Source organism: Aquarana catesbeiana, linkage group LG03 (genome assembly GCF_042186555.1).
Source record: "Aquarana catesbeiana isolate 2022-GZ linkage group LG03, ASM4218655v1, whole genome shotgun sequence".
NCBI lineage: Eukaryota > Metazoa > Chordata > Amphibia > Anura > Ranidae > Aquarana > Aquarana catesbeiana.
This window is the reverse complement of record NC_133326.1, coordinates 568,567,352-568,593,947: the sequence shown is the minus strand read 5'-3', so window position 1 is coordinate 568,593,947 and position 26,596 is coordinate 568,567,352. Positions and strand designations below refer to the sequence as shown.

General features: G+C 46.2%; 1 protein-coding gene across 1 annotated transcript; it reads left to right on the top strand.

Moving 5' to 3' along the window:
• The first annotated feature begins 502 nt into the window (after positions 1–502).
• On the top strand, positions 503–25,515 carry RAB19 (RAB19, member RAS oncogene family). Its single transcript, XM_073621854.1, has 4 exons — positions 503–719; positions 20,313–20,583; positions 22,790–22,973; positions 23,340–25,515. Exons 2-4 carry the CDS (start codon positions 20,389–20,391, stop codon positions 23,603–23,605), a joined length of 645 nt encoding a protein of 214 aa, XP_073477955.1. The 5' UTR covers positions 503–719; positions 20,313–20,388; the 3' UTR covers positions 23,606–25,515.
• Positions 25,516–26,596: the final 1,081 nt, after the last annotated feature.

Genomic DNA, 26,596 nt, shown 5'->3' with positions numbered 1-26,596 from the left:
ATAAGTTTTTGTCGGATGTGAACTCAGCATCTGATTTTCGTTTCATAAGTACGGTTTTCTTACGAAAAAAATCGTAAGAGCCAGACTACGCATGCTCAGAAACGATAGAATACATACAAAGCTATTCAACACATTATGTCACTTCTGACGTTGTATTCTGTCAAACGAAAATTCTCGTATTGTGAGTAACCTCTTCACTTGTGACATGAGACTAGCATGCCACAAAAATCGCACGTTCTGTCGTCCAAAAATCAAAGCGTGTGTACGAGGCTTTAGAGTTTTATGTGTATCAAGATCAAGTAAGACTTTTTGTTGTACTACAGACAGCAGCTGCATTTTTATATCAGACTTCTTTTGCTTTTACATTTTATGTTTTACACATTTTGCTTTGTTGTATTTTCAAAACAATAAAACCATTGAGAACTAATGAAAAGCCTCAAGGACAGTGAAAGGTCTATTGGCAATAAAAGGAGCACTCATTTCCTTATTGCTGCCTTTGTCTCTGGACTACAAGTTCCAGAGTGCACCAGTGGAGAAGGCGGAGAGGAGAGGCTGGCGTACCTGTTCATCTAGGTGACATCCAGTCCCAGGAAGGTGTGTGACAGAGCAGGTCCCTGCAGGAAAGGCGAGAGGGAAGACATCAGATAAGGCTGGGAGGACTCTAGGAAGAGTTTTCAGTTGTCGGGTCACCTGATACACTTTGTCCATTCATTGTAGAGGTAAGGATCTTACGGCCTTCTGTTACTTGTAGAACTAGCAATCCCAGCAGGCTAGCCAGTAAAGCATAACCTGTAATTCTTTTTTCTAATTGGCTGAGTGTTCTTATAACTCTTTTTGCTTCTGTAGATATTTTTCTGGTAGAAAATGTATTTTTCTTTAAACTGCTTAAATTTTGTTTTGATTCACTACTGCTTTTTATCATATCGGCATTTAACGCATATGATGCTATTATTATTATTATTATTATTATAATACAGGATTTATATAGCAATACAGTTACAATACAATTCAATACAGGAGAAATTAGATATGAAAATCATTTTTAAGTTGTACTTCTACAAACACTCATTGCATAAAACACCAACTCTTTATTCAGAACCACATCAGTCTACCAAAGGAGCTTACAATCTAATGTCCTTAAAGTATATCTAATCCCCCAAAAAATATTTTACTTTTATAGCAGAGTTTAAACTGCTGTTGTTTTTTCTTTTTGTCATCTGTGACCCCATGAGGAGATTTCTCAACAGTTCCTGACCCACAGACACCTCAAAAAGAGAGAGAAAATCTCTACAAAGTTATATCAATGCTCTACAAGTGTCTCATTGAAGGATTTCCCCTCTATTCTTGTTCCAGTGAGAACCTAAAATATTGAATTGTCCCTATTTTTCTCAGAGGGGACACAGAAACCAAAATAAATACATACATAAAATAAAAACTGCCAGGGCTTCTAACTCCTCCCTACCCTGTTGCAAACTAAAAGAAATAGACAGTGTGGCCAGTTTTTATAGGTAGCTAATAAAGTATACAGGTTTATTTGGATTGTGGAAGGAAACCAATACACAGACACAGAAATGTACAAATTCCAGGAGTTGAACCTGACTAACAGGCTATTTTATGTGTCCTCCTCGTAATTTCATATCAATATTCATTTACAGCTTCTGAAGATAGTTTTGGTAGAGCGATTTGTCAAGCAAGATACAGCAGCCAGAACATAGCCTGCCTCACGCTTAGCAAAGGAGTTTTATGCACAACCCCAATTCAGTTATGCCCTACAGATGATGTACAGTGCCTTGCAAAAGTATTCACCCGTTACCACTGGAACTTTTGCCCATTCCGCCTTGCAAAACTGCTCCAGCTCCTTCAAGTTGGATGGTTTGCGCTTGTGAACAGCAATCTTTAAGTCTGACCACAGATTTTCTATTGGATTGAGGTCTGGGCTTTGAGTAGGCCATTCCAACACATTTACATGTTTCCCCTTAAACCACTCAAGTGTTGCTTTAGCAGTGTGTTTGGGGTCACTGTCCTGCTGGAAGGTGAACCTCCGTCCTAGCCTCAAATCACACAGAGTGGTACAGGTTTTGCTCGAGAATATCCCTGTATTTAGCACCATCCATCTTTCCCTCAACTCAGACAAGTTTCCCAGTACCGACTGCTGAAAAACATCCCCACAACATGATGCTGCCACCACCATGTTTCACTGTTGGGATGGTGTTCTCTGGGTGATGTGATGTGTTGGGTTTGCGCCAGACATAGCGTTTTCTTTGATAGCCAAAAAGTTACATTTTAGTCTCATCAGACCAGAGCACCTTCCTCCATACATTTTGGGAGTCTCCCACATGCCTTTTCGCAAACTCAAAATGTGCCATTTTGTTATTTGCTGAAAGTAATGGCTTTCTTCTGGCCACTCTGCCATAAAGCCCAAATCTATGGAGGGTACGGCTTATTGTCTTCCTATGTACAGATACTCCAGTCTCTGCTGTGGAACTCTGCAGCTCCTCCAGGGTTACCTTAGGTCTCTGTGCTGCCTCTCTGATTAATGCCCTCCTTGCCCGGTCCGTGAGTTTTGGTGTGCGGCCGTTTCTTGGCAGGTTTTCTGTTGTGCCATGTTCTTTCCGTTTGGTTATGATAGATTTGATGGTGTTCCTAGGGATCATCAAAGATTTGGATATTTTTTTTAAAACCTAACCCTGACTTGTACTTCTCAGCAGCATTGTCCCTTACTTGTTTGGAGAGTTCCTTGGTCTTCATGGCAGTGTTTGGTTAGTGCCTCTTGCTTAGGTGTTGCAGCCTCTGAGGCTTTTCAAAAAGGTGTGTATATGTAATGACAGATCGTGTGACACTTAGATTGCACACAGGTGGACATCATTTCACTAATTATGTGACTTCTGAAGGTAATTGGTTGCACTAGAGCTTTTTATGGGCTTCATAACAAAGGGGGTTAATACATAAGCACATGCAAATTATCAGTTTTTTATTTCTGAAAAATAGTTTTATGTATATATTTTTCTAATTTTACTTCACCAGCTTAGACTATTGTGTTCTGTTCCATCACATATAATTCAGATTAAAAAAACCCTGAAATAAAAGCTGTAATGTAACAAAATAGGTAAAAAGCCAAGTGGGGGGGGGGGGGGGGGGTACTTTTGCAAGGCACTGTATTTAAAGTAGTTGTAAAGGTCCAAGGATTTTTACCTTCATGCATTCTATGCATGAAGGTAAAAAACCTTCTGTGTGTAGCAGCCCCCCCTCCCCATACTTGCCTGAGCCCCATCGTGATCCAGCAATGTGCACAAGAGCCTCGGCTCTCTGGAGACTCTCCCTCCTTACTGGCTGCCGTTGTCTCCCACTGCTGTCAATCACAGCCAATGAGAAGAGAGAGGGGGTGGGCTCGAGCCGCAGCCCTGTGTCTGAATAGATATGCGGTGCAGCGGCTCGGGAGCAAACCTGCTTGGGTGCACCAAAGGCAACTTTTTGGAATTGGGGTTTTACATTTGAAACCCTACATCTATGGTTTTAGGTGATTCACTATGATAGTTTTGCAAAAATCTGTGGTTGATCATGTTATTTTATTATTTGCTTTTTCTGTCCATGCCCATAGCGCACAAAAACAAAAGTGAACCAAAAAAAGTGTATGTCAACACACAAAAAAGTGCACTTAGGGTGTGTCATATGGCAAGACACACTCAGGTCCACCTAGTTAAAAGACCCAGTGGACCACGGCTACTTATACTCAGCCAAAGCTGACCAAGTACATTATCAACCCACCTTTCTGCCTCAGCCAATCAGAGGAAGCTTTGTATTCATTCACAGAATAAGCGCCACTCAGACCAACTTTATTTTTTTTCGGGTCTGAGATGGTAAATCTCTGTCTCACAGCCGGAACCCAGCTGAATCTACATACGGTTCATACAGTGCTTAGAGCCAGCACAGCACTTGATGAAGGAAATTGTTTGAACCAGCTTGGTCCAAACTAAAGTGACAGGAAACCTGGAGATCAGCTTGTGGGCAGGGCCACATCGCCCTGGCACATTGGGGGTTATCTTTAATTTGTGAGCGCGTTTATCCATGCCCCAGACGGGGACCATGTTCATGTGAGAATCAAATATTATAGAGATTCCCTGGGTCAGAGATGAGCTATAGACAGTGTGCAGCAGTTAAGGTACAGAGTCCTTATGAAATTGTGCTGTCCCAAGTCAATACACGCCTTTCTCGTATGTTGCATTTAGGAGGGACACCGCTGCGCCTATGCCCTGTCCACTATTCCAGCTTACCTCTGCCACCTCGCGCCCAGTGACCGAATGGGGTACCGCCGTACACCTAGTGTGGACCTCATGCATGCACCTTCTTAACTCCTTCCACTCTCCCGTACCATGCAGCCAGGTACATGGGAACTCCGTGCCACAGGTTTTTGTCACAGTTGCTTTTGGGAAACCGACCACTAGGGAGGGAACCAGAACACCGATCCCCTTGCTACTGGATCACCTGGTACTATGCTTCATGACTTGTGTACAATGTACCTTGCACTAGTTCTGGTTACCCATAGCAATTGAATTCTTTCTCCAACTTGTCTTGTCGAGTAAACCTTTTGTAGTGGCTTTGCTTCATACCCCACATGTGTTTTACCGACCCTGTTCTTTCATACGACAGAAACCATCATGTACCGCTTTGAATGACTTCAGACCAGGCTAGAGAAAGTTTGATAACTTTATTGTGATTTCTTAGGGCGGAACAGACCATGAGTCCAGAGCCTATACTGACTAGAAGAGGTGGATGCCCAGGCATAACTTTACAGGTGCTGGTCCAAAGCTGGTGATCCCCAATGACTAGTAGTGTCCACCGGAGCATCTTGTGCTGATTACATGCAGATTCTTGGGTTTCATGTACTCTGGTGTTACTTCATTCTCAAGCTCCCGCCAGGCTCCCCAGGCACCCCCCTGAACCGGACCTTCCCCCTTTTTATATGTCACACAGGGAAAAAGGCTGGTGTTCTGTCTGAAGAGCCAACTCGTCAAAATGTCCAATTACGTCACTTCCGGTGATTCTCTAGCAGCAGTAATTGCAGGTTTCGAAGATTGTTTTCACAGAACTCCAGCAGCGTATACGCTACAGTACACAATATAATGAGTGGACATTGTTAGTCTGCCCCTACTAACCAACAGCTTGGCCGCCTCCAAGATGTTCTGTCAAAACACCCAACTCGTCCTGTACCGTAGTGTATTTGCTGATGGTGTTCAGTGAAACACTGGCAGCGAATACAGTCATCGAAATCTGCAATTACTGCTGCTGGAGAATCACCGGAAGTGTTGTAATTGGAGATTTTGAGGAGTTGGCTCTTTTGACAGAACACCTGCTCAAGACCAAAAAGCCTAAGAACTACGGTGCTAAAAGTTAACCCTTTCCCCAGCCTGGCCAAGCCAACTACCTGACACAAAACTCACACTGTAGGCAACCTGCCTACAAGCTTTAACATCAGTATTCCCATTATATTCAATGATGCCTGTTCACACCTGAGCATCGTGTCATTTGCAACTTGTCACACAAAGCTTGAAAACATACATAACCCTTTTTTCTTTTGTTTTGGAAAAGAGTCATTTGTTTTCAGCCCCTGTAAGCTTCAGCGGGAGTGCCTGAAAGATGAATTTTTATTTTTTTTTGTGTGTGCAATTTCTTGCCTTGCCTAGTAACTAGCTTTCCAAGTAAAAATGTTCAAGCATGATATTTTCTGAAGCACATGTGTAAAAATGCATAAAAAAAAGCTCCAAATCACTTTCAAGATGCCTATGCTCAAGTGTGAATGGGGACGCAATTTGAAGCATGGTTTGAAGCTTCACCAGAAGCACTTCATTGAATTTCTATTATATTCAGTGGTGCCCATTCACACCAGAGCATAGTGTTACTTGATTGTTGGTTGTTGGTTGAAAAATAGCTTCTTTTGAAGAAAAATCATACATTTTTGCCCCAATACACTTTAAAGCAGCGCCTAAAAAAAATGAGCATTGGGCATTTTCCTGACTAGTAACGAAGTTCCCATTGGCTATAAATAAATAGAATGTACAAAGGTTAAGAAAACAAAAGGAAACAGCCAAAGATGCTCAGCTCAAATGATTAGCCATACTCTATCCAAAAACCAAAAACAAGCCATCACATTTACACCCCCAGGGGTTGGGATGAACTATACTACCAGTAACACAGTTATACAGTAGTGATTTTTTCCCAAGGTTTAAATAAGTTCTGTAAAAACTGCTCCTGCATCTGCTGGAGCAACTGTCTGTGTCATCATTTGTCTCAACTACGGTCACTGAGGATCAACAAAGCAATGGCAGCAGGTGCCCTAAATGTTGCTATGTAACTGAGACAATCTACTTTAATATATGGGAAATTCTCCTGCTGCAGATATTCAGGATTTTTCAGGTGCATTTACACCTGGGAGTCCTCTAATGCACTTGATGAGGCTGTGAAATCAAAGTCCATGCTGGCTCTTGAAGTGTTGAGTTGGCAACCTTTATATATGTGTGGAGCAGGGGTTTGGATTTGGTTGTCATTTGAAAAGTTCTCAATGGGTAGCCCAGACTAAAGCTGCAAGGAATTGCATTAAAGCATCTGAATTCTTGAATGAGTGGATATGGGCCTTAGGCCCAGCACACATTCTCAGACAAGCGTGTGAAAGACATTAAGCATAAATAGAGTCTGTTACCATGAAAGAGAGCTTGTAAATGCAGTAGCTTACTAATAGAGATATCTTGTTTACACCAAGTCTGTTGGGCCTCATTTAGACAGCATTTGGTAGAACAGCGGCTGCCAGGAATACAGGAGGTGATCCTGTGGCATACTGAACGCCTAGTGTTTTTTCTTTTCTTTTCAGACAAAGCTAGATTTTGTATTCCTCCGTGCACCTGGCTCCATCCTACCCTCCACCTGGCTGCAATTCCCCCTCTTCTCCGTGCACTTGGCTCCATCCTACCCTCCACCTGGCTGCAACTCCCCCTCTCCTCCGTGCACTTGGCTCCATCCTACCCTCCACCTGGCTGCAACTCCCCCTCTCCTCCATGCACTTGGCTCCGTCCTACCCTCCACCTGGCTGCAACTCCCCCTCTCCTCCATGCACTTGGCTCCGTCCTACCCTCCACCTGGCTGCAACTCCCCCTCTCCTCCGTGCACCTGGCTCCGTCCCACCCTCCACTTGGCTGCAACTCCCCCTCTCCTCTGTGCACCTGGCTCCGTCCTACCCTCCACCTGGCTGCAACTCCCCCTCTCCGTGCACTTGGCTCCATCCTACTGTCCACCTGGCTGCAACTCCCCACTCTTCTGTGCACCTGGCTTTGTCTTACCCTACACCTGGCTGCAATTACCCACTCTTCTGTGCACCTGGCTCCGTCCTACCTTCCACCTGGCTGCAACTTCCCTCCCTTCTGTGCACCTGGCTCCATCCTACCCTCCACCTGGCTGCAACTCCTCTCTCTTCTGTGCACCTGGCTCCATCCTACCCTCCACCTGGATGCAACTCCCCTCTCTTCTGTGCACCTGGCTCCATCCTACCCTCCACCTGGCTTCAACTCCCCTCTCTTCTGTGCACCTGGCTCTATCCTCCCCACCACTTGGCTCTGTCCTCCTGTCCACCTGGCTGCAACTCCTCCTCTGTGCACCTGGCTCTGTCCTCCCCTCCAGGTGACAGGGGAAACAGGATGGTTAGGGGCACAGGGGTCACAGGATGGTCAGGAGTTACAGGGGACACATAATGATCAGGGAACTCAGGAATTACAGGGGACACAGGATGAGCAGGGGCTCAGGGGTCACAGGGGACAACATGATGATTAGGGGTAGAGGGGTTTACAAGATGATTAGGGGTCAACATGCAGAGCTTCAATGCCATTCATATGGAATGGTACCCCAGGGTACTAGGGCAATACACCTGCACTGTAGTGTGCTGCAACTCACAGTAGTGCTTTGCCATGTATTGCGTTACAAAAAATGTTCATGCATGTGTAGCACACCGCTGATGAATTTGTATCCCCCACTCCTGCACAGCCAGGCACAGTGAATCTTCACAAGCACCCAGAGTCAGAGAACAGTCTGTGACTTTTTTTTTTTATTATTAGCGGGTTAATAACTTGAACAGGGATGGGAGGTTATGGGATGCCCACTTGACGTCTCCTATATACAGTCTTCTTTACTTGCCTCCTGCACACACTTGCTTGCTTCAGCTGAATCATTGTAGGATAGTCTGACAGGCTCCCGGTCAGACTTTAGCAATAGTCCTTTACAGGCGGGAACTTGTAGCTCCTTGTTGTGTAGCAAAAATGTAGCGAAACAGCTTGGTACTTCTCTGCTGTGGCCACTGATCCCAGTGCCACCTCTTCAGGCACTGCCCACCCACCTGGCTGCAGCTGCCCCTTTCACTAGCCCTCCAGGCTAACTCTTGCACCAGTCCTCCCGACTGACTCTTCACCAGCCCACCCGGCTGACTCTCAGGAGATCTCTCAGGAAAGGAAGAAGACTTAAGCACACCGTTGTCTTCAGGGAGACTGGCTACATGTGGCAGTTTCCCCCTTGTTAGTCCCCAACAGTGCTGATCTACTCACTCTGTCCTCTCTTGCTCCCATGTCTCCATGAAGGTCTTTCTCCTGTGTGTTATAGCAGGATCCTTCCAGCACCCGAGCCCCGGCCCAAGGCAGATTAGGGGGCATCTCTGAGGGCCACCCACAGCCTCCTCAGCACTGTATCTCCATCTTCCAAATGTCTATTTATGTAGGGGTCTCAGCCCCCTGCCAGCCTACCTCTAAGGATTGGCTGAGGCTCCATAAATGTTCAGCTCCTCCTAACCTCCACCCACTAATTCTAGAAGATTCTCCAACCTTCTAGTCCAGCGGGAGTTACCAGAGAGCTGCCAGGATGAGTCACCCAGCCCAGAACATCACTGAACCCTGACCCAGATTCTCAGATTTATCTCTGAGCCAAACTACATTTTACCTACTCTAAATTCTAACAAACACTGTACTAACTTCTATCACACACTAGGATGCTACACATGATTTTAAGGGAGTGTTGACAAAGTTACATAGTAAGTCAGGGTGGAAGAAGGACACAAGACCGTCTACTTCAACCAATTGAAAAAATAAATAAATAGTAAACCTTCATATACACAATTCTACAACCACAGTGGATTCAGAAAAAAACAAACCAAAACAATAAAGTATGGTTCAGTTTGCTCCAGCAGAAGGAAAAATGGGCATTCGGATGTTCCCTGGATCAACAATCTCTGGTGTTATTGCCTATATTTGTTAAAGAGGAACTGCAGTGTGCTCACATAATTTGTAATAAAAACATCTTTGCCATTCTGAAGCTTCCCTCCAACCACTTTGCATATTATTTTTTATATACTGTGATTCTGTATTTGCCAAATATGCTGCAGAATTCTCCCTCCACTGAGTCTGGCTGCAAACATTTTAACTTGGGCAGGTGTAGCTGCTGCCTGTTCACTTCCTGGATTTACAGAGACACACAGAGTGCACCTCCAACTCTGCAACTCTCATTGGCCCTCCTATGACTTATCTCCCCTCCCTTCCTGGCAAACTCTCAGGAGAGTGAGAGAGAGCTGTGCATGATGTCATAAGCCTAGGCTAATGACCAGACAAGAATCAGGAAGTGGGCTGTATAAGGTATTTACTGGCAGAAGATTTAATAGATGGAAAATTGAAAAAATGACTGAAGGTCCGCTTTAATATCCAGTTATAGCTCGTACTTTTAGGAGTGCATCCAGCTCTTGTTTTCCCCTGTCAAAGGGACAGCTGAGCAGGGAGGGGTTAAGAACAAAAACTGTAAGACTTTTTCACCTGAAATGTATTTAGCTGATGTAGCACCCTGATGTCTAGGCAGGGTTGCTCCTAAATTTACCTGCCAGGTATCTTTGGGATCAATTGATTTCACCCTAAGTCTGGAATTGCTGCACTTCTCTCTTCTGTCATTAGATGGCCGAGTATCTGGTGACATTAGATAAGACAAGGGCATTGCAAGGACAGATTAGGAATAGAGTATCTCAGCCAATGGGCAGGGATCTTCTTGGGTCCCTTAGCCTGCTGGGAGAACCTATATAATTTGGGTGGAGTCAGGTGATCACTGTTCTGTGCCACCCGGACGGCTGTCTGGGTGGACGTGTGTTGCGCTGCCCAGGCTGCTAGGCCAGAGTTTGGGCCTATCCTGGGCACATCTGGCTGCTAGGCTGTCTGAGGGCCTATCCAGAAGCAAGAGAGCAGTGTAGGGTTGGGATTACGGCTTGCAGTCCAACCAGAAGTGATGGTTCTGCCGGGCGGAGAACCTGTCATGGTCGGAGGTAGAGGGGAAGCTGTTGCCACTAAGGGACCAACCACCTTGTTACCAGGGACCACAGTGAGTAGCTGAAGCAAAAACTGGAGCAGTATTCTCACCAACCAGGGACAGTGACGAATTCGTAAACTTCAGCAGGTGCCAAGCCAGGGACCCAGCCAGTAGGGTGACACTTGAGGAGTATCTGGAGTTCCAGGCTAGGGACCCAGCAGGGAAGCAGGGGTGACGCTTGAGGAAGATACTAAAGTAAGAAGATTAACATTTGGATCACCGCAACCCGGGAAATTCCCTGATTCCTTCCAGAGGCGCCGTTGCACACGTGGGAGCGGTAAGCAGCATGGTGACTCAGACGGATGGTCCGGAGCCTGCTCTCACAGAGCAATTTCGCTGCCCTTTTGCAAGCTATCACAGGCTGCCAGTCTTCTCTGTCTACCCTCACCACTAAGATAGACACCGTGCAGCTGGAGATTGGCCTCATTAGGCAAGACTTTGAAAAGGTACGACAGCGGGTCATGGAGGTTGAACGCCGGGTGGGGGACACAGAGGACACGGTCAAAGACCACTCAGCTTCCCTGCATACCCTCCAGGTGAGGGTGAAACATCTGGAATCGAGAGCCGAGGATTCCGAGAACTGTAATCGATGCAACAATTTGCGGACTATAGGACTGCCTGAGGGATCCGAGGGATCGGATCCATCCGCCTACACGGAGTGGCTGCTCCAATTACTTTTCCCACAGGCGGCCTTCTCACCATATTTTGCTGTTGAAAGGGCCCACAGGATGCCACCTGCTCGTGGCCCTCTACCTCGCACATTTATTTTCCGGCTGCTCAATTTTAGAGACAGTGACATGATCCTATGTGAAGCTCGCAAAATGGCTGAAATCCGCCATGAGGCCGCCCGCTTGATGTTCTTCCCCGACTTTTCGGTGGATACCCAGAAGTTACGCAAGTCGTTTGACTCGGTGAAACAAGCCCTGAGAGTCAAGGGAATGCGGTACAGTATGTTGTTCCCTGCCCGGCTTCGCGTACAGGACAGTCAGAGTGTTCGTTTCTTTACTTCCCCTGCTGAAGCCTCACAGTGGCTGAACACCCTGCCCCGCCATTAGAGGATATATCTCTCTGGTCCTTACACTTGGGGATATCCCCCTGTCTAGCCCTAATGTATGCCCTCAGGGAACTTTGACTGGACATGTGCTGTGTGATGGTGGCTCCTCTGACTATCCCAAACCCTGATTGCCAAAGCCACCTTGCAACAGTGCCCGCTCCAGGAAAAGTTTTTGTCCTCTTTGGAGACTCTGAATCCCACCCTGCGGACTGCACTTATATGACCTGGCGGCCCTTGTGAGCCCTAACTGCTATATGGTCTCCCTGCAAATGGTAACTACCTACCTCTTACCCTGGAGCTTCACTGACTGCCCCTGCTCGTGACCCCTTGTTGCCTCACTCGCTCTTTGAGGGTGCTGTGTGCTGCGACAGGGTCCCCTACGTGACCATTTGATGTTAGTGATGCCAGCCACATTGTTGCAGACCCCAGCCAGTGATTGCCCTGGCGGATGTTTCCTTTCTCCTGGATAATGGGCTGCAGTATTTTATTTCACTCACCTTTTTTTTTTTACTACATTTTTTTTTTCTCATTTTAAGTATGTGCCCCCGACTTCGGCCGGGTGAAGACTCTGTAAATTCCCGCTTGTTGGTGGCATCTCCTTCAGACTCCGATATCTGTGCCTTAAGTAGACGTTATCTACTAACAGACCTTTGGCTCATGACCCCAATTGGTCGCTGACCATGCCTAGTTTTGGGATACAGGCACACCCTGGTTTGAGGGGGTGTGCGGGGAGGGGGGGGGGATTAAGTTTGAAAGGGGAGTGTCATACAGGTTACTTACAGGAATGTATTGTGTACTGCTTTTTTAGTGCTAAATTATTATTATTATTATTATACAGGATTTATATAGCGCCAACAGTTTGCGCAGCGCTTTACAACATGGGGCAGACAGTACACTTACAATACAAATCAATACAGGAGGGATCAGAGGGCCCTGCTCGTTAGAGCTTACAATCTAGAAGATGTTGGTTATTCACTTCTGCAAAGTTTATTAATGATCTGTGGGGGATGGGTCGGGACGTCCTTTGTCGTGGTCCGAGTGCACATCTCCTGCAGGCTGAACTAATTTGCCCTGTCTGGATATGGCCCCCATAACCTTGATCTCTTGAAACGTTCGGGGGATGAACTCCTGTAGGAAACGTTCCCTAGTATTTAATTTTCTTAAAACATACCGCCCAGATATTTGTATATTACAGGAAGCTCACCTTACTGGGGGTCAAGTCCTTAGTTTAAAAAAACCATGGGTAGGTCACTATTATCATGCCACCTTTTCCTCATATGCCAGATGGGTGAGTGTATTGGTTCATAAGACCCTATCTTATACACTGCTGGACCTGTATTTGGATCCCGAGGGAAGATTTGTGCTTCTTCATGCCGTTATTGCGAATGTTCCCATGGTGATAGCGGGGCTCTATATCCCTCCGCCGGTGTCACTGCTGGTTCTCCACAAGATTGCCAAATTTGTAGCTAGCTGCTCCACTAATAATGTGATCTTGGCAGGGGATTTTAACATGCCTCCTTGTCCTAATATGGATAGGCTGACCCCGGACACGGCTGTGGAATCCCCCCTCTCTAAATGGGCCTCCACATTCGATCTCACGGAAGTCTGGCGATGGATGAATCCCCTCCTAAGAGCCTACACCTGCCAATCAGCTTCCTATAAGGCCATGTCACGTATTGATCTGGTGTTTGCCACCGACCCTGTTCTTGCCAAGGTACAGGAGATATCACATTTGCCTAGGGTATATCAGACCACTCCCCCATCCTGCTATGACTGAGTGTGAACCCCGCCCCCACTGACTGCCTGTGACACCTGTCCCGATTCTGGGTCTCGGACGATCGTATAGTCCCAGGCGCAGAGTTGGCTATGCAAGAATATTGGACTGCCAACCCTCCCACCATGACACCCGCATCTAGTTGGGAGGCCTTTAAGTACCATGCTAAAGATCATTACCAGTCGGCCATAAGTCGCACTCGACGTCAGACTGGCTAGGCATTGCTCCAGGCTGAACAGAGGGCCACCGACTTAGAGGCTCAGTACTCTGCTAGTAGGGATGAGATTCATAGGGCGGACCTACAGTGTGCCACACGGGAAGTGACGCTCCTTCGGGTAATGGCCACTAAGAAACTGCTGTTGCACCAATCGCAGAGCATATTCCAGCAGGGTGAGCGGACCGGACAACTCCTAGCACGGTTGTCCAGGGAGCAATCGGTGACGACCTCCATTGCCAATAATAAAGAAGCTCCAAGGTGCCATCAGTTCCCTTCAGTCGGGGAACTGATGGCAGCTTGGATGATGGGTTCCCGGTAGAATTTTATAAGGCACATGCTGAAACCCTTGCTGCCAGGTTACTGGAGGTCCTATCTGCCTCGTTTGATTCTGCCTCCCTGCCCCGTCTATGTTCAGATCTGTTATTGTGGTGATTCCCAGCCTGGCAAGGATCCTGAACTATGCTCCTCATATAGGCCCATCTCACTCCCTAATGTGGATGTGAAAATCCTTGGGAAGGCTTTGGCAACCCGCCTGTCGTGGTTATGCAGTAATCTTTCTCTGTCAACTTACCTTCTCCTCATGTGTTCAGACTAAGAGGCCAGCCATTCACACCTTGCTGGTTTTATAACCTCTCCTCTAGCATTTGCCTGTGACCCTGAACCTTGGCGTGAACTCTGTTGTCCTTGTCTGCTTGTGGCCTTGACCTTGGCTTATTCCCTTACTATCCCTATGCTCCTGTTGCCTACTGTGGGTGTGAGCTGGGGGACCCTGGGGGTCGCGACCTGGAGCCAGTTGCATCCCAGTCCATCCTCACCACTAGAGGCTCTGGTGAACATCTGCTGGCTCTTAGACTCCGCGCCCCATGGAATCTTACGCTCTAACCCCGGTGGGATCCGTGTTGGTGTTCCAGTGGCCCTGCCTTCCTTACCACCCTGACTCCCATCCGCAGCAGTCAGCTGTAGGGTCCACTACCTTGCGGTGCACTCCTGATCCCAACGGTGTGCATCTGTCACCTAGCCTCAAGGTGACCTGACAGTTTGATCAGCCATGGACCCGGCTGACATGCCACTTCCTGCAGCCGATCCATTGCAGGGCATAGTTCGCAGACCCAGGAATCGCATCAGACCCAAGTGATGCGATTCCTTCAGGATTTGGCATCCCGTTTTGAACAAGTTCAGGCCTCATTAGGACCCCCGGTTCAACAACCTCAACCGCTATCTGCTGCTGCACCTATCGCACCAGTTGCAGCCACACATTCATTACAAATGCCAGCTCCGGCCCGTTTCTCTGGGGACTCTAAGGCTTGCAGGGGGTTCCTTAGCCAGTGCACAATTCATTTGGAATTTCAGCCCCAAAACTTCCTGTCCGATTGGGTAAAAGTAGCCTATATTATATCCCTCCTGTCCGGCGAGGTGCTAGCTTGGGCTGCCCCTCTGTGGGAACTGAATGATCCAGTGGTTTCTAGCCTGTCTGATTTCTTGAAACTTTTTCGGAATATCTTTGAGGAACCGGGTCGTGTCTCCTCAGCGGCTAGCGCTCTTTTACGTCTCTGTCAAGAGTCCGCTTCTGTGGGACAGTATGCTCTTCAGTTCCCTATCCTCACAGCTGAATTGAGCTGGAATAATGAGGCCCTAGTTGCAACCTTTTTACATGGCCTCTCTGATAGAGTGAAGGATGAATTTGCAGGAAGATCCCTTCCTGCTGATCTGGACGGTGTCATCACCTTGGGTAACCAGATCGATATTCGCTTTCAGGAGAGGGCCCTGGAAAAAAAGACGCCAGCACTCCCCGTTCCTTAGGCAGCCTGAGCTCCAAGTCCCTTCTCTTCGATCTGAGGAGCACCCCCTGCCCACTGAGGAACCTATGCAGCTGGGCTGGACCAAGTTGTCTCCTGAAAAATGCGCTAGGCGCAGAACTCTGGGCCTGTGCCTCTATTGTGGGGCTATTTTCGTGACACTTGTTCTCTTCCTCCGGAAAAACGATCGGGCCTAATACATCTGGAAGGTGGAGTATTAGTTCCTGAAATATCACCATCACCTTCTTGTCTTCTTCTTTCTGTGTTCCTTCATGTTGGTGCTTCCTCTCGTTCGGTCTCGGCACATCTGGATTCCCGGAGCCGCTGGCAATTTCATGGATTGGGAAACTGCATCTTCCATGAGACTTACCCTTTTGCCCCTTTCAATGCCATTGGTGGTCTTGGCGATTGATGGCACTGTTCTCCCAGGGGGTCCTATCCGCTTCCAGACCCTCCCTGTTAAGATGTCGGTAGGGACACTCCACCAGGAGTGGATATCCTTCCTTGTCTTAGATAAGGCTTCATCTCCTATCATATTAGGTCTTCCTTGCTTACGGTTCCATTCTCCACACATTGACTGGACTGATCCAGGTTTGGGGTTCCTCCTGTTCCTCTTCCTGCCTACTCAAGGTTACCCCAAAAAAGAAACTTCCTGTTGCCACCATCCCAGTATCTTCTGCTCTTCCCGCTGCATATAGCGATTTCTGGAATGTCTCCTGCAATAGTCGGGCTGAGGCACTCTCTGGGTCATGTGGCACTCTGGATGAGGAGCCCACCTGTGAACTTGAGCCGATCATTCACTCCAGTTTGCATGATCATTTACCTTTGCCTGTTCCTGGACCCCCTTGGACGCAGACCCAGGCTGACTCGTCCACCAGTTCCACAGTCACTACGCCCTGTGATGCGATTCTGGTGGTCGCTGCACATGGCAATGCTGTTCAGTCGGCCTCTGCACCAGTTCAGCCTATGCCCAGTGAAGCTATCCAGCTTGGCTTCTGTGACACATCACTTTCTAACCAACCTGGTCTCAGGGATCCACTGACTTCTGCCCAGTCTGATGATCCTGTGCTGGATGTCCAGCTCATCTTTAAGGGTCTGGGGGACCCTGCTCAGACTCCTGATGGTCTTCTTATGCCTTTACCCACTCCTAAGAAGCCTTTAGCCCTCAATAAGTCCTCTCATCCTCTCCCTACCTGGGTTTTGGTCTCTGAGGATAATCTTAAGTATGAGGTTAGTCAAGTTCTGGATTCCCGGCGCCGTAGAGGCATTCTTCAGTACCTCGTACATTGGGAAGGGTTTGGTCCTGGGAAGGGTTTTGGATCACTGCATCTGAGATCTTTGCGCCTCGTCTGTTGAGGAGGTTTCATCTGGAGTTTCCCTTTAAGCCAGGGCCAAGGCGGGGGAGGGGGAGTTCTCATAAGAGGGGGAGTACTGTCATGGCTATGCAGTAATCTTTCTCTGTCAGCTTACCTTCTCCTCATGTGTTCGGACTAAGAGGCCAGCCACTCACACCTGGCTGGTTTTATAACCTCTCCTCTAGCATGGCCCCACCCCAGGCTCTATCAGGGAACCCTATATTAACCTGTGCACTGCAAGCCAGCAGTGCTGATCAACCATTGTGTGTTAGCCTTTGTGTGTTTTGGCTTCCTGTTCCTGCCTGCCGTGTGCTCTACATTTGTTTCTGTTACCGACCTTGGCATGTTCTCAACTATTCCTGTCTGCTCGTGACCCTGACCTTTGGCGTGTCCCCGACTATCGCTGTTTGCCTGTGACCCTGAACCTTGGCGTGAATTTTGTTGTCCTTGTCTGCTTGTGGCCCTGACCTTGGCTTATTCCCTTACTATCCCTATACTCCTGTTTCCCACTGTGGGTGTGAGCTGGGGGTCGCGACCTGGAGCCAGTTGCAGCCCAGTCCATCCTCACCACTAGAGGCTCTGGTGAACATCTGCTGGCTCTTAGACTCAGCGCCCCAGGGAATCTTACGCTTTAACCCCGGTGGGATCTGTGTTGGTGTTCCAGTGGTCCTGCCTTCCTTACCACCCTGACTCCTATCCGCAGCAGTCAGCCATAGGGTCCACTACCTTGCCGTGCACTCGTGATCCCAACGGTATGCATCTGTCACCTAGCCTCAAGGTGACCTGACACTGCCTCAATACAGTTATCCTCTCCCTGATACACGGAGATCAAACTGGGTTCATGCCGGGCAAGGGGACGGACATTAATCTGAGAAGATTGTATACTGTGATTGCGAGCTCAGCTGCTGACGGGGAGGCTTATCCTACATAAATTTGGAATAGGACCCAATTTCATATCATGGTTGCGTCTATTATATTTGGCTCCAACGGCCAGAGTCCGTACAAATGGTGTCCTGTTGGCCTCTTTTCCCCACCACGTGGCACAAAGGCAGGGCTGCCCCCTCTCCCCAGCCCTCTTCGCTCTGGCTATTGAGCCGCTGGTGGTGCTTCTCAGAGCTGCAGAGGAGGTGGAGGGTATTCCGTTCCCCCCACTGACTGAAAAGGTCTCCCTATGTCAAACGACATGCTCTTATACCTCCGGGATGCCCGACAGTCACTAAGAGCGGCCCTGACCATCATAGATCGCTTTGGCACGTTCTCTGGTGTCTGGGTGAACTGGGACAAATCGCTCCTGTTCTGCCTGACTGATGCCCCTGCACCGGCGGGCCACCCCTCCCTCTTAAAAGGGTATCGCGTTACAAGTACCTGGGAATTCATGTCCAAAATGACTTAAAAAGTTACCTAGAGGATAATATATATCCTATCCTCCAGCAGTTTAATCAGTGCTGCTCGGTGTGGAAAACACTCCCGTTGACCCCGGTGGGGAGGGTAAATTTAATCCAAACATTGATCCGCTTGTTTTCCTCCTGGGCATTACGGACAACCTGGCTACTACTAAGCATACTAAGCTGTTTGTGTTCTATGCAGCTTATTACGTCAGGAAGGCGATTTTGCTCAAATGGAAACGCCGAGATCCCCCTACAATATTGGCGTGGCGCGCTCAAATAAATGCGGTATTACCACTGTATAAAATCACCTACATGGGCCGGAACTGCCCCCAGAAGTTCAACAAAATATGGGCGGCTTGGGTGGAAACTAGACACCTTACGATATGAAAAAATTGTTCTGTTTTCCCTATGGAGATTAGTTGACTGGTGGCAGTCAAGTGAACCTTGCCCCTCCCCATGAGAGCCATAGATGTCTTGGGGTATCAACAACTCCCGGATGGTAACAGGTTCGGCCCTTTCCCCTATGCTGTTTTCCCCCTCCTTTTTTTCCCTTTTTTCCTTGAGGCTCCAGATGACACTCCCCTGATTACTTCCCTGTGGGACTACTGCCCCCCCTATTCACCCCCCCACCCCCCTTGCCCTTCCCTTTTTCCCTTCCTTTTCCCCTCCCTTGTTCCCACCTTTCACTTATAAAAGGATCCTGGGGTTTGATGTTGGTCCCTCTGTGTATTAGCTATACTGGTTTTTATGATGTTGACTGTTTGAGTTAGACTTAAATATCGCTCATATCTTGGTGAATCTGGATGGTAACCTAGTTATGATGGTTCGCTGCTTATTTTATTTTATGTAACTATACCAACACAATTTGTTTATCCTGTTCAACTGAGATACTGTATAATGTATGTGTATTGTATTAACAAGTGTACTATGCAGTTGCTTCAATAAACATTCCTTATGTTAAAAGTAAGAAGATTAGAAGAGCTCACGGGATTCAGTGGCAGTGAATCATCAAGTCTAGTAAGAGAGACTGGGACTGGGAGCTCAGTGGGCTGAGAATCTACAAGAAGTGACTGTATAAAAGTAAAGGAGTTTATGTGTGGAACTGTTCTAAGACTGTTGCCATAGGAGACAGCGCTCCTACACATGCAGATGTGGTGTCTTGCTGGATGCCTTTCCCTGCATGGCTATCTACCTGTAGAAGTCTCGGAGTCTGCCAAATTAACATTGCAACTGCCTAAGGGTATCCTGACCCTAACCCTCTCTCCCAAACTTCTTGAATGCAAAGAGATTTTATTTCTCTTGAACAGAAGTGTCTGGCGCCCATGAATCTACCTTACATTACACCCACTATGCCTTGCAACCCACTCTATACAGAAGGATGTCAGCTGTCCCTGGCTCTGGAGGTTCTCATTAGACTAAACGAGGCCTGGGACCTTGCTACACTGATTTAAACTGTCCTGCTTGGCAGACATATTGGTTCACATTGGTCCAAGCAGCAATGTGAACCTAGGCTAAAGGAAAGAGACCCTAAAAACACAAAACGCCCATTTCCTCTCATGTAATTGGTCCCATCTCAACACCATCCCTCTGGAGTGATTTCACTTTATTTTTGCATGAGGTTTAATCTTGTCACTTAATACAACCGGATGGCTGCAACTTGAAGCCAGGTGTGCCTGGGGGACGAGCAAAGGTCATTAATATTTCACAGAACTGGTTTCTCTGTCAGTCATCAGAGATAAAAGCCATCTCAGCCCATTCGGCATCCACATTACCCTTTATTCCTGGATAGAGTTTGATGATCAGTCACTCAGCTTTTGTGTCTGTGTCTTTTCATCTCTCTCAGCAATAAAGGATGGTATGTGCTGCATTCAGTGTCAGGTCATTCCGGCTGCAAAAACAGGTTTTGTTTCCTTTTGAAGGTCCAGAAGTAAAGTTTGATCACCCACTGATTGTTTATGGTTCTGTGCGACCCCAGAATTAATATCTCATCGCTTTTCTGGTCCTGATGTGATAGCTGGGCTCTGCCTAAAGTACTGTGTGTGTGTATATATATATATATATATATATATATATATATATATATATATATATATATATATATATATATATAATCCCTAAATTGTAAATCTCTGAAATGAAAAATGAACAAAGCATGTCCCTCTATAGTGCGTGCTTGCCTCTAAAACATCTAATGGGGTCTCTCCCTGATCTGTCCTCTGTCTGGACAACGTATATATAAAGCGATGTGTAAATTGACAGCGCTATATACGTACCTTAAATAATAATGATATAGCTATATGAATACTGGTACTCTGGAGAAAGACACTTTTTATTTATGGTTGTCTCTTTTTGTCTAGGGATCTGCATCATGTCCCACCTTTCCTGACCTGGATAATAGCTCCTGTGGATCCGGGGCCCTCAGCATTACAAATCATGTCTGGAATTAGCCCACCAGAGGATGACCCTTTTGATTTCCTCTTCAAAATAATTCTGATTGGTGACTCAAATGTTGGAAAGACGTGTGTAGTGCAACGCTTCCAGTCAGGTGTCTTCAGCGACAAACACCAAAACACAATCGGGGTAGACTTCTCAGTGCGCTCACTAAACATTGAGGGCAAAAAGGTCAAGGTAAAAAAAAAGACAAAACATTGTAGCATTATATTTAGAAAGCAAGATAATATAAGCTGGAATGTTCCTGTTCTTGGTGTCACTATTCCCATTAGGGAGATTTGTTTCTCTCTTCTGCAATGGTTACATTAGTAAACAAGACAGGAAGTGCGAGGAAATCTACCTAATGATGACAAAGACAGCAAAATAAACCTGGAAGAGGTTCTAATGCAGGAGTATCAAGCTCAATTTCATTGCGGCAGTATTATATCTGGCCGATCGTATCTGGGGTGCGCTGCGTACAGAGTTCAAAGTTCAGGGGTGCGCTACATGGAGAGCTCAGGGGTGTATGCACATAATATAACTAGATACTAATATTTTATAGTTAAAGTCCTCTGGATAGTTAATCCTCTGGATTAGGGATGGCTTTATGTTCGGGTTGAACATTGGCTGTTCGCCCGTTCACCGAATAGCGAACAATTTGGGGTGTTCGCGGCAAATTCGAAAACCGCGGAACACCCTTTAAAAGTCTATGGGAGAAATCAAAAGTGCTAATTTTAAAGGTTAATATGCAAGTTATTGTCATAAAAAGTGTTTGGGGACCTGGGTCCTGCCCCAGGGGACATGTATCAATGCAAAAAAAAGTTTTAAAAATGGCCGTTTTTTTCGGGAGCAGTGATTTTAATAATGCTTAAAGTGAAACAATAAAAGTGTAATATTCCCATAGTGTGCCTGTAAAGTGGTGCATGTTTCCCGTGTTTATAACAGTCTGACAGCAAAATGACATGTCTAAAGGAAAAAAAGTCATTTAAAACTACTCGCGGCTATAATGAATTGTCGGTCCCAGAAATACACATAAAAGTTCATTGATAAAAATGGCATGTGATTCTCCCACAGGGGAACCCCGAACCAAAATTAAAAAAAAAAAAAATGCGTGGGGGTCCTCCCAAATTCCATACCAGGCCCTCTGGTATGGATATTAAGGGGAACCCCGCGCCAAAATGTAAAAAAAAATGGCGTGGGGGGTCCCCCACAAAATCCATCCTTCAGGTCTGGTATGGATTTTAAGGGAAACCCTGCGCCAAAATTAAAAAAAAAAACTGGCGTAGGGTCCCCCCAAAAATCCATACCAGACCCTTATCTGAGCATGCAACCTGGCAGGCCGCAGGAAAAGAAGGGGGGACAAGAGAGCGTCCCCCCCTCCTGAACCGTACCAGGTCACATGCCCTCAATGGTGGGAGGGTGCATTGGGGTAGCCCCCCAAAGCACCTTGTCCCCATGTTGATGGGGAGAAGGGCCTCATCCCCACAACCCTTGCACGGTGGTTGTGGGGGTCTGCGGGCAGGGGGCTTATCGGAATCTGGAAGCCCCATTTAACAAGGGGACCCCCAGATCCCGGCCCCCACCGTGTGAATTGGTAATGGGGTACAAATGTACCCCTACCATTTCACAAAAAAAGTGTCAAAAATGTTAAAAAAGACGGTTTTTGACAATTCCTTTATTAATGTCTTCTTCTTTCCCCCGCTTCTTCTTCCATCTTCTTCTGGTCTTCCTTCAGTGTTCTTCTTCTTCCTCCATCCTGTTCTTCCCCCGCTTCTTCCTCTACCTTCCTCCACTTCTTACTCCGGTCTTCTCGTCCGGTATCTTCCCCTGGCTTCTTCTTCTCCGATTCGTCCTCTGATCCGCCTCAATGGGAGTCTCCCGTTGTGTGACGTTTCTGTTCAGGTGACAGCTCTTATATAACAGAGGGCGGGGCCACCCAGTGACCCGCTCCCTCTGACGTACGGGGACTTCCCTATGGATTTCCCCGTGGTGTCAGAGGGAGGCGTGACCCCACCCCCTCTGACAACACGGGGTAAGGGAGGGAGATCGTCCTCTCTCTCTCTGGAGATCTGTCCCTGCCGCGAGTGAGTGCAGGGATCTGTTAGATCCGGGAGCTGTTGAGCAAAGCTGTCTCTTGTAAAAACAGAAGTCCTCTGTGTTTCTGTGTTTACAATTGACAGTTGGGAATGGGAGCGGGGGGTGAGAGCCGGAGGTGGCGGAATAGAGTTCCACCATGTTTCAGCTGCAAAACTGGGTGTGAGAGCCACATGACAAGGCCTAGCGGGCCAGATTCAGCTCATGGGCCTTATGTTTGATGCATGTGTTCTAATGCTTCCCCATTCTATTCAAAACTAGAAAATAAAGTTGACTGAATGGAATATGACTTTTCATTGATTCATGGCAGGTTCAAGTCTGGGACACAGCTGGCCAGGAGAGATTCCGTACCATCACCCAGAGTTATTATCGAAGTGCTCATGGGGCCATCATTGCCTATGATATTACTCGCCGGCAGACCTTTGAATCTGTCCCTCACTGGATCCATGAAGTTGAGAGATATGGAGCAGCCAATCTGATGGTGATGCTTATTGGTAAGTTGACTTTATTTTGTCATTCTGTAGGGTGGGATTTGTTGAATACTTCATCGCAAGTACAGAGTAAAGTGGACAGAGAGACAAAATTAGCAAGGGGAAGTAAAAAGGCAGTATGCAAGATGTCCTTTCTTTTTCTTTTCTTTTCCTTTTTTCTTTTCTTTTCTTTCCTCCCCCTCTTTATTTTTTCCTTTACATTTCTTCTTTCCTCCTTCACTGCTAAACTTCTCCCTGCCTTCCATTCTTCTATCCTTCTACTCCGCCTTACTCCTCCAGTTTCTATCCTCCCTTTCCTCTCTTATTTTTTACTATTCAAATACTATTGTTAAAATGCTTTATATGGGTTTATCCATGATCTCTTTATAGGTAATAAGACAGATCTGGCAGAGAATCGGCAAATCTTGTTTGAAGAAGCCTGCACGTTGGCAGAGAAATTTGGCCTGCTTGCTGTTTTGGAGACTTCAGCTAAAGAATCTCGGAACATTGATGAGGTCTTCCTCCTCATGACGAAAGAACTGATTGCTCGGAACACCCTGCACTTCCACAAGGACGGACCCCGGAACAGTTTTGCACTGGACTCACGGCCTATTGTGGCAGCCAAGGAGCCAGAAAAAAACTGTCTTTGTGGGTAATTGAGGGGTGACATTACAATGGAATCAGAAAAAGAAGTGTCTAATTGTGTCAATATCAATCTTGGTCCATTGCTTGGAGTCCTTAATGGAACAGCATCCAAATTTGCAGGAAATATTGACCTGATTTGGAAATCCTTTTTGTCTGTGAACAATGACCCTGAATCATGCCTATAGTGGAAGGCTGGCAGCTGTTGGGTTTATAGGAAATATGCAGAGGTAGCAGCCAAAACACTTCTGCAGCGTTATCCTCCTGAAGGACAGTTATTGTTATAATTGTGTCCTTTCCTCATTATCTTTGAAATGATTATTTATATATTTTATATTTTTAACCAGTGGCATCCACTGGATTGACCATAGATTGTTTTATCAGTCAATGACAGAAGCACTGTCGTCCTCTTTGTGATCTGTTGGGAAAATCAAAGGTGATCGCGACCACGACAGACATCATCATTTCACAGTGGCTACAGCATGAAAGATGCTTATTGAAATTACATTTATTGAGACACAATCCCTATATTTTTAGTACTATGGGGGTATATCAGCTGATGGTCTCATGTTTACCAGAATAGATTACATGCACTATTGGGCTATTCCTCCTTGGGGTCATGTTTGGCCATCATCTTTTGGATAACCAAAACTGAACTGAAAGAGAAGCTGAATGGGCAACTGAGAGGAGTCACAGGACACTTTGAAGCTCAGATATCCTGTGGCATTTTGTTCTACAAGCTCTGGATTGATGGACTGTATAGCCCAAGTTGTGGCTCTACATAGATGACAGGCAGCTTGCTTTCTGACTTCACTTCAAGCAGTAGTAATTGGGCAGTATGGTTGTTGACAAAAGGGGTGGAGCTTTATAAAAGGCTGTCATGGTCTATGTTTGTCTGTGGCAGTGTGATCCCGTCAACAGCTGTAAATAAAGTAATTTTTTAGTCTTACACTATGGAGTCGTCATACCATTGGTATGTGTGCTTGAAGAGGAACTGCAGTCTGCTCACATAATTTGTAATAAAAACATCTTTGCCATTCTGAAGCTTCCCTCCAACCACTTTGCATATTATTTTATATATACTGTGATTCTGTACTTGCCAAATATGCTGCAGAAATCTCCCTCCACTGAGTCTGGCTGCAACCATTTTAACTTTGGGCAGCTGCAGCCTGTTCACTTGCTGGATTTACACAGACACTCTGCACCCCTGCATCTCTCATTGGCCCTCTTATGACTCATCCCCCTCCCTTCCTGGCAAACTCTCACAGAGTGACAAGAAACAGGAAGTGAGCTGTATAAGGTATTTACTGGCAGAAAAAAAAATGTTTTAAAAGCCAAAGTTAAAACAACAAGGGCAGGAGAATTAATAGATGAAAAGTTGAAAAAATGACTGAAGGTCCGCTTTAAATACCTAAACATTTGTATATTATTAATAAGTGGGCCAGTAGCCATCCAACACATGCATCCTTTACAGCTTCAGTGCCTTGAAAAAGTATTCATACCCCTTGAAATTTTCCACATTTTGTCATGTTACAACCAAAAATGTACATGTATTTTATTGGGATTTTATGTGATAGACCAACACAAAGTGGCACATAATTGTGAAGTGGAAGGAAAATGATAACTGGTTTTAAAAAAAAATGTAAAAATAAAAATGTGAAAAATGTGGCGTTCATTTGTATTCAGCCCCCCTGAGTCAATACTTTGTAGAACCACCTTTTGCTGCAATTACAGCTGCAAGTCTTTTTGGGGATGTCTCTACCAGCTTTGCACATCTAGGAGAGTGACATTTTTGCCCATTCTTCTTTGCAAAATAGTTCAAGCTCTGTCAGATGGATGAAGAGTCTGTGAACAGCAATTTTCAAGTCTTGCCACAGATTCTCTATTCTGTTTCAATAGTTTTTATTGTGTTTTTTTTTTTTTTTTAACAAGATAAAGAAAGGGGAGATCAAGGGGAGATCTTATAATGGAGCAGCGAACAATCCTCGTCTGTTCCAAGCATGTAACGGGAAAACATACAAATACAGGGCTAGGTAGAAACTAGTGAGGACCACAGCACATTGTAAACCACTGCTGTGGGGACCTCTAATGTATGTTAACTGGAGTTTATAGATTACATCAACATGTAATATAGTACTACTAGAGCGTTTTAGCAATATAAATGCAGGAGGTTCACTGTCCGGTTAACCCCTTAATGAGGCAGATGGGATTATGAATGATCGTGGACTTTCCTAGCATTGTTATTCCCAAATCATGATGGGGTAGTATTGGCGGCAATAGTGCCTCCAACTCAAATTGTGCAATAACAAAGGCACTTGTAACTATCGCCATTGTAACTATCCCGTATGAGGGATCAAGTTCCCCAAAGAGTGCAAAGAACAGTCTGGATTACAAAAAAAGGGGGGCTACACACCGGTGGTGCCAATTTTGGCTAAGAATAGTAAAAGGAATAGAAAGGAAGGAAACGGGGTAAAAAGATTGAAAGAGAGAAAGAGGAAAATCCATCCGGGAGCCTCACACCATTCGATTCAGAAAATATCTCTATGCATTAGGGACCTGCAAGTAGGCAAGCCAAGGGGACCATGTTTTATCGAATGGGGATTGTTTGTCACGTGGTATATTCACTATTTTTTCATTCAACATGATCCACGTGAGCTTGCATTTTATTATGGCCATGTCTATAACAGGACTTTTCCATGCTGCAGCAATGGCAATTTTGGCCGCAAGGAACATAAAATTAATCAGTGTCTGGGTATGTCAGAGTACATTGTCTACTGGTTAATTCAATAATGCAACCCTGGCATCTTTAGTGATGTTAACCATTATGACCGAAAATATAAATGAATGAACCCTCATCCAAAAGCGGCGAATCTTGGGGCATGTCTACCACACATGCAACATTGTGCCCGTCTGGCCACAACCCCTAAAGCAGAAGGGTGAGGCTCCAGGATACATTTTAGAAAGATGCTCTGGTACCAAGTACCATCTAGCATGTACTTTATATC

Bases quoted from the DNA above. Each gene is read 5' to 3' on its own strand.
- RAB19 (XM_073621854.1), top strand. From the start codon at position 20,389: ATGTCTGGAATTAGCCCACCAGAGGATGACCCTTTTGATTTCCTCTTC. The intron at 20,584-22,789 runs GTAAAAAAAAAG...GATTCATGGCAG, and splicing joins TTGAGGGCAAAAAGGTCAAG to GTTCAAGTCTGGGACACAGC. The intron at 22,974-23,339 runs GTAAGTTGACTT...ATCTCTTTATAG, and splicing joins TCTGATGGTGATGCTTATTG to GTAATAAGACAGATCTGGCA.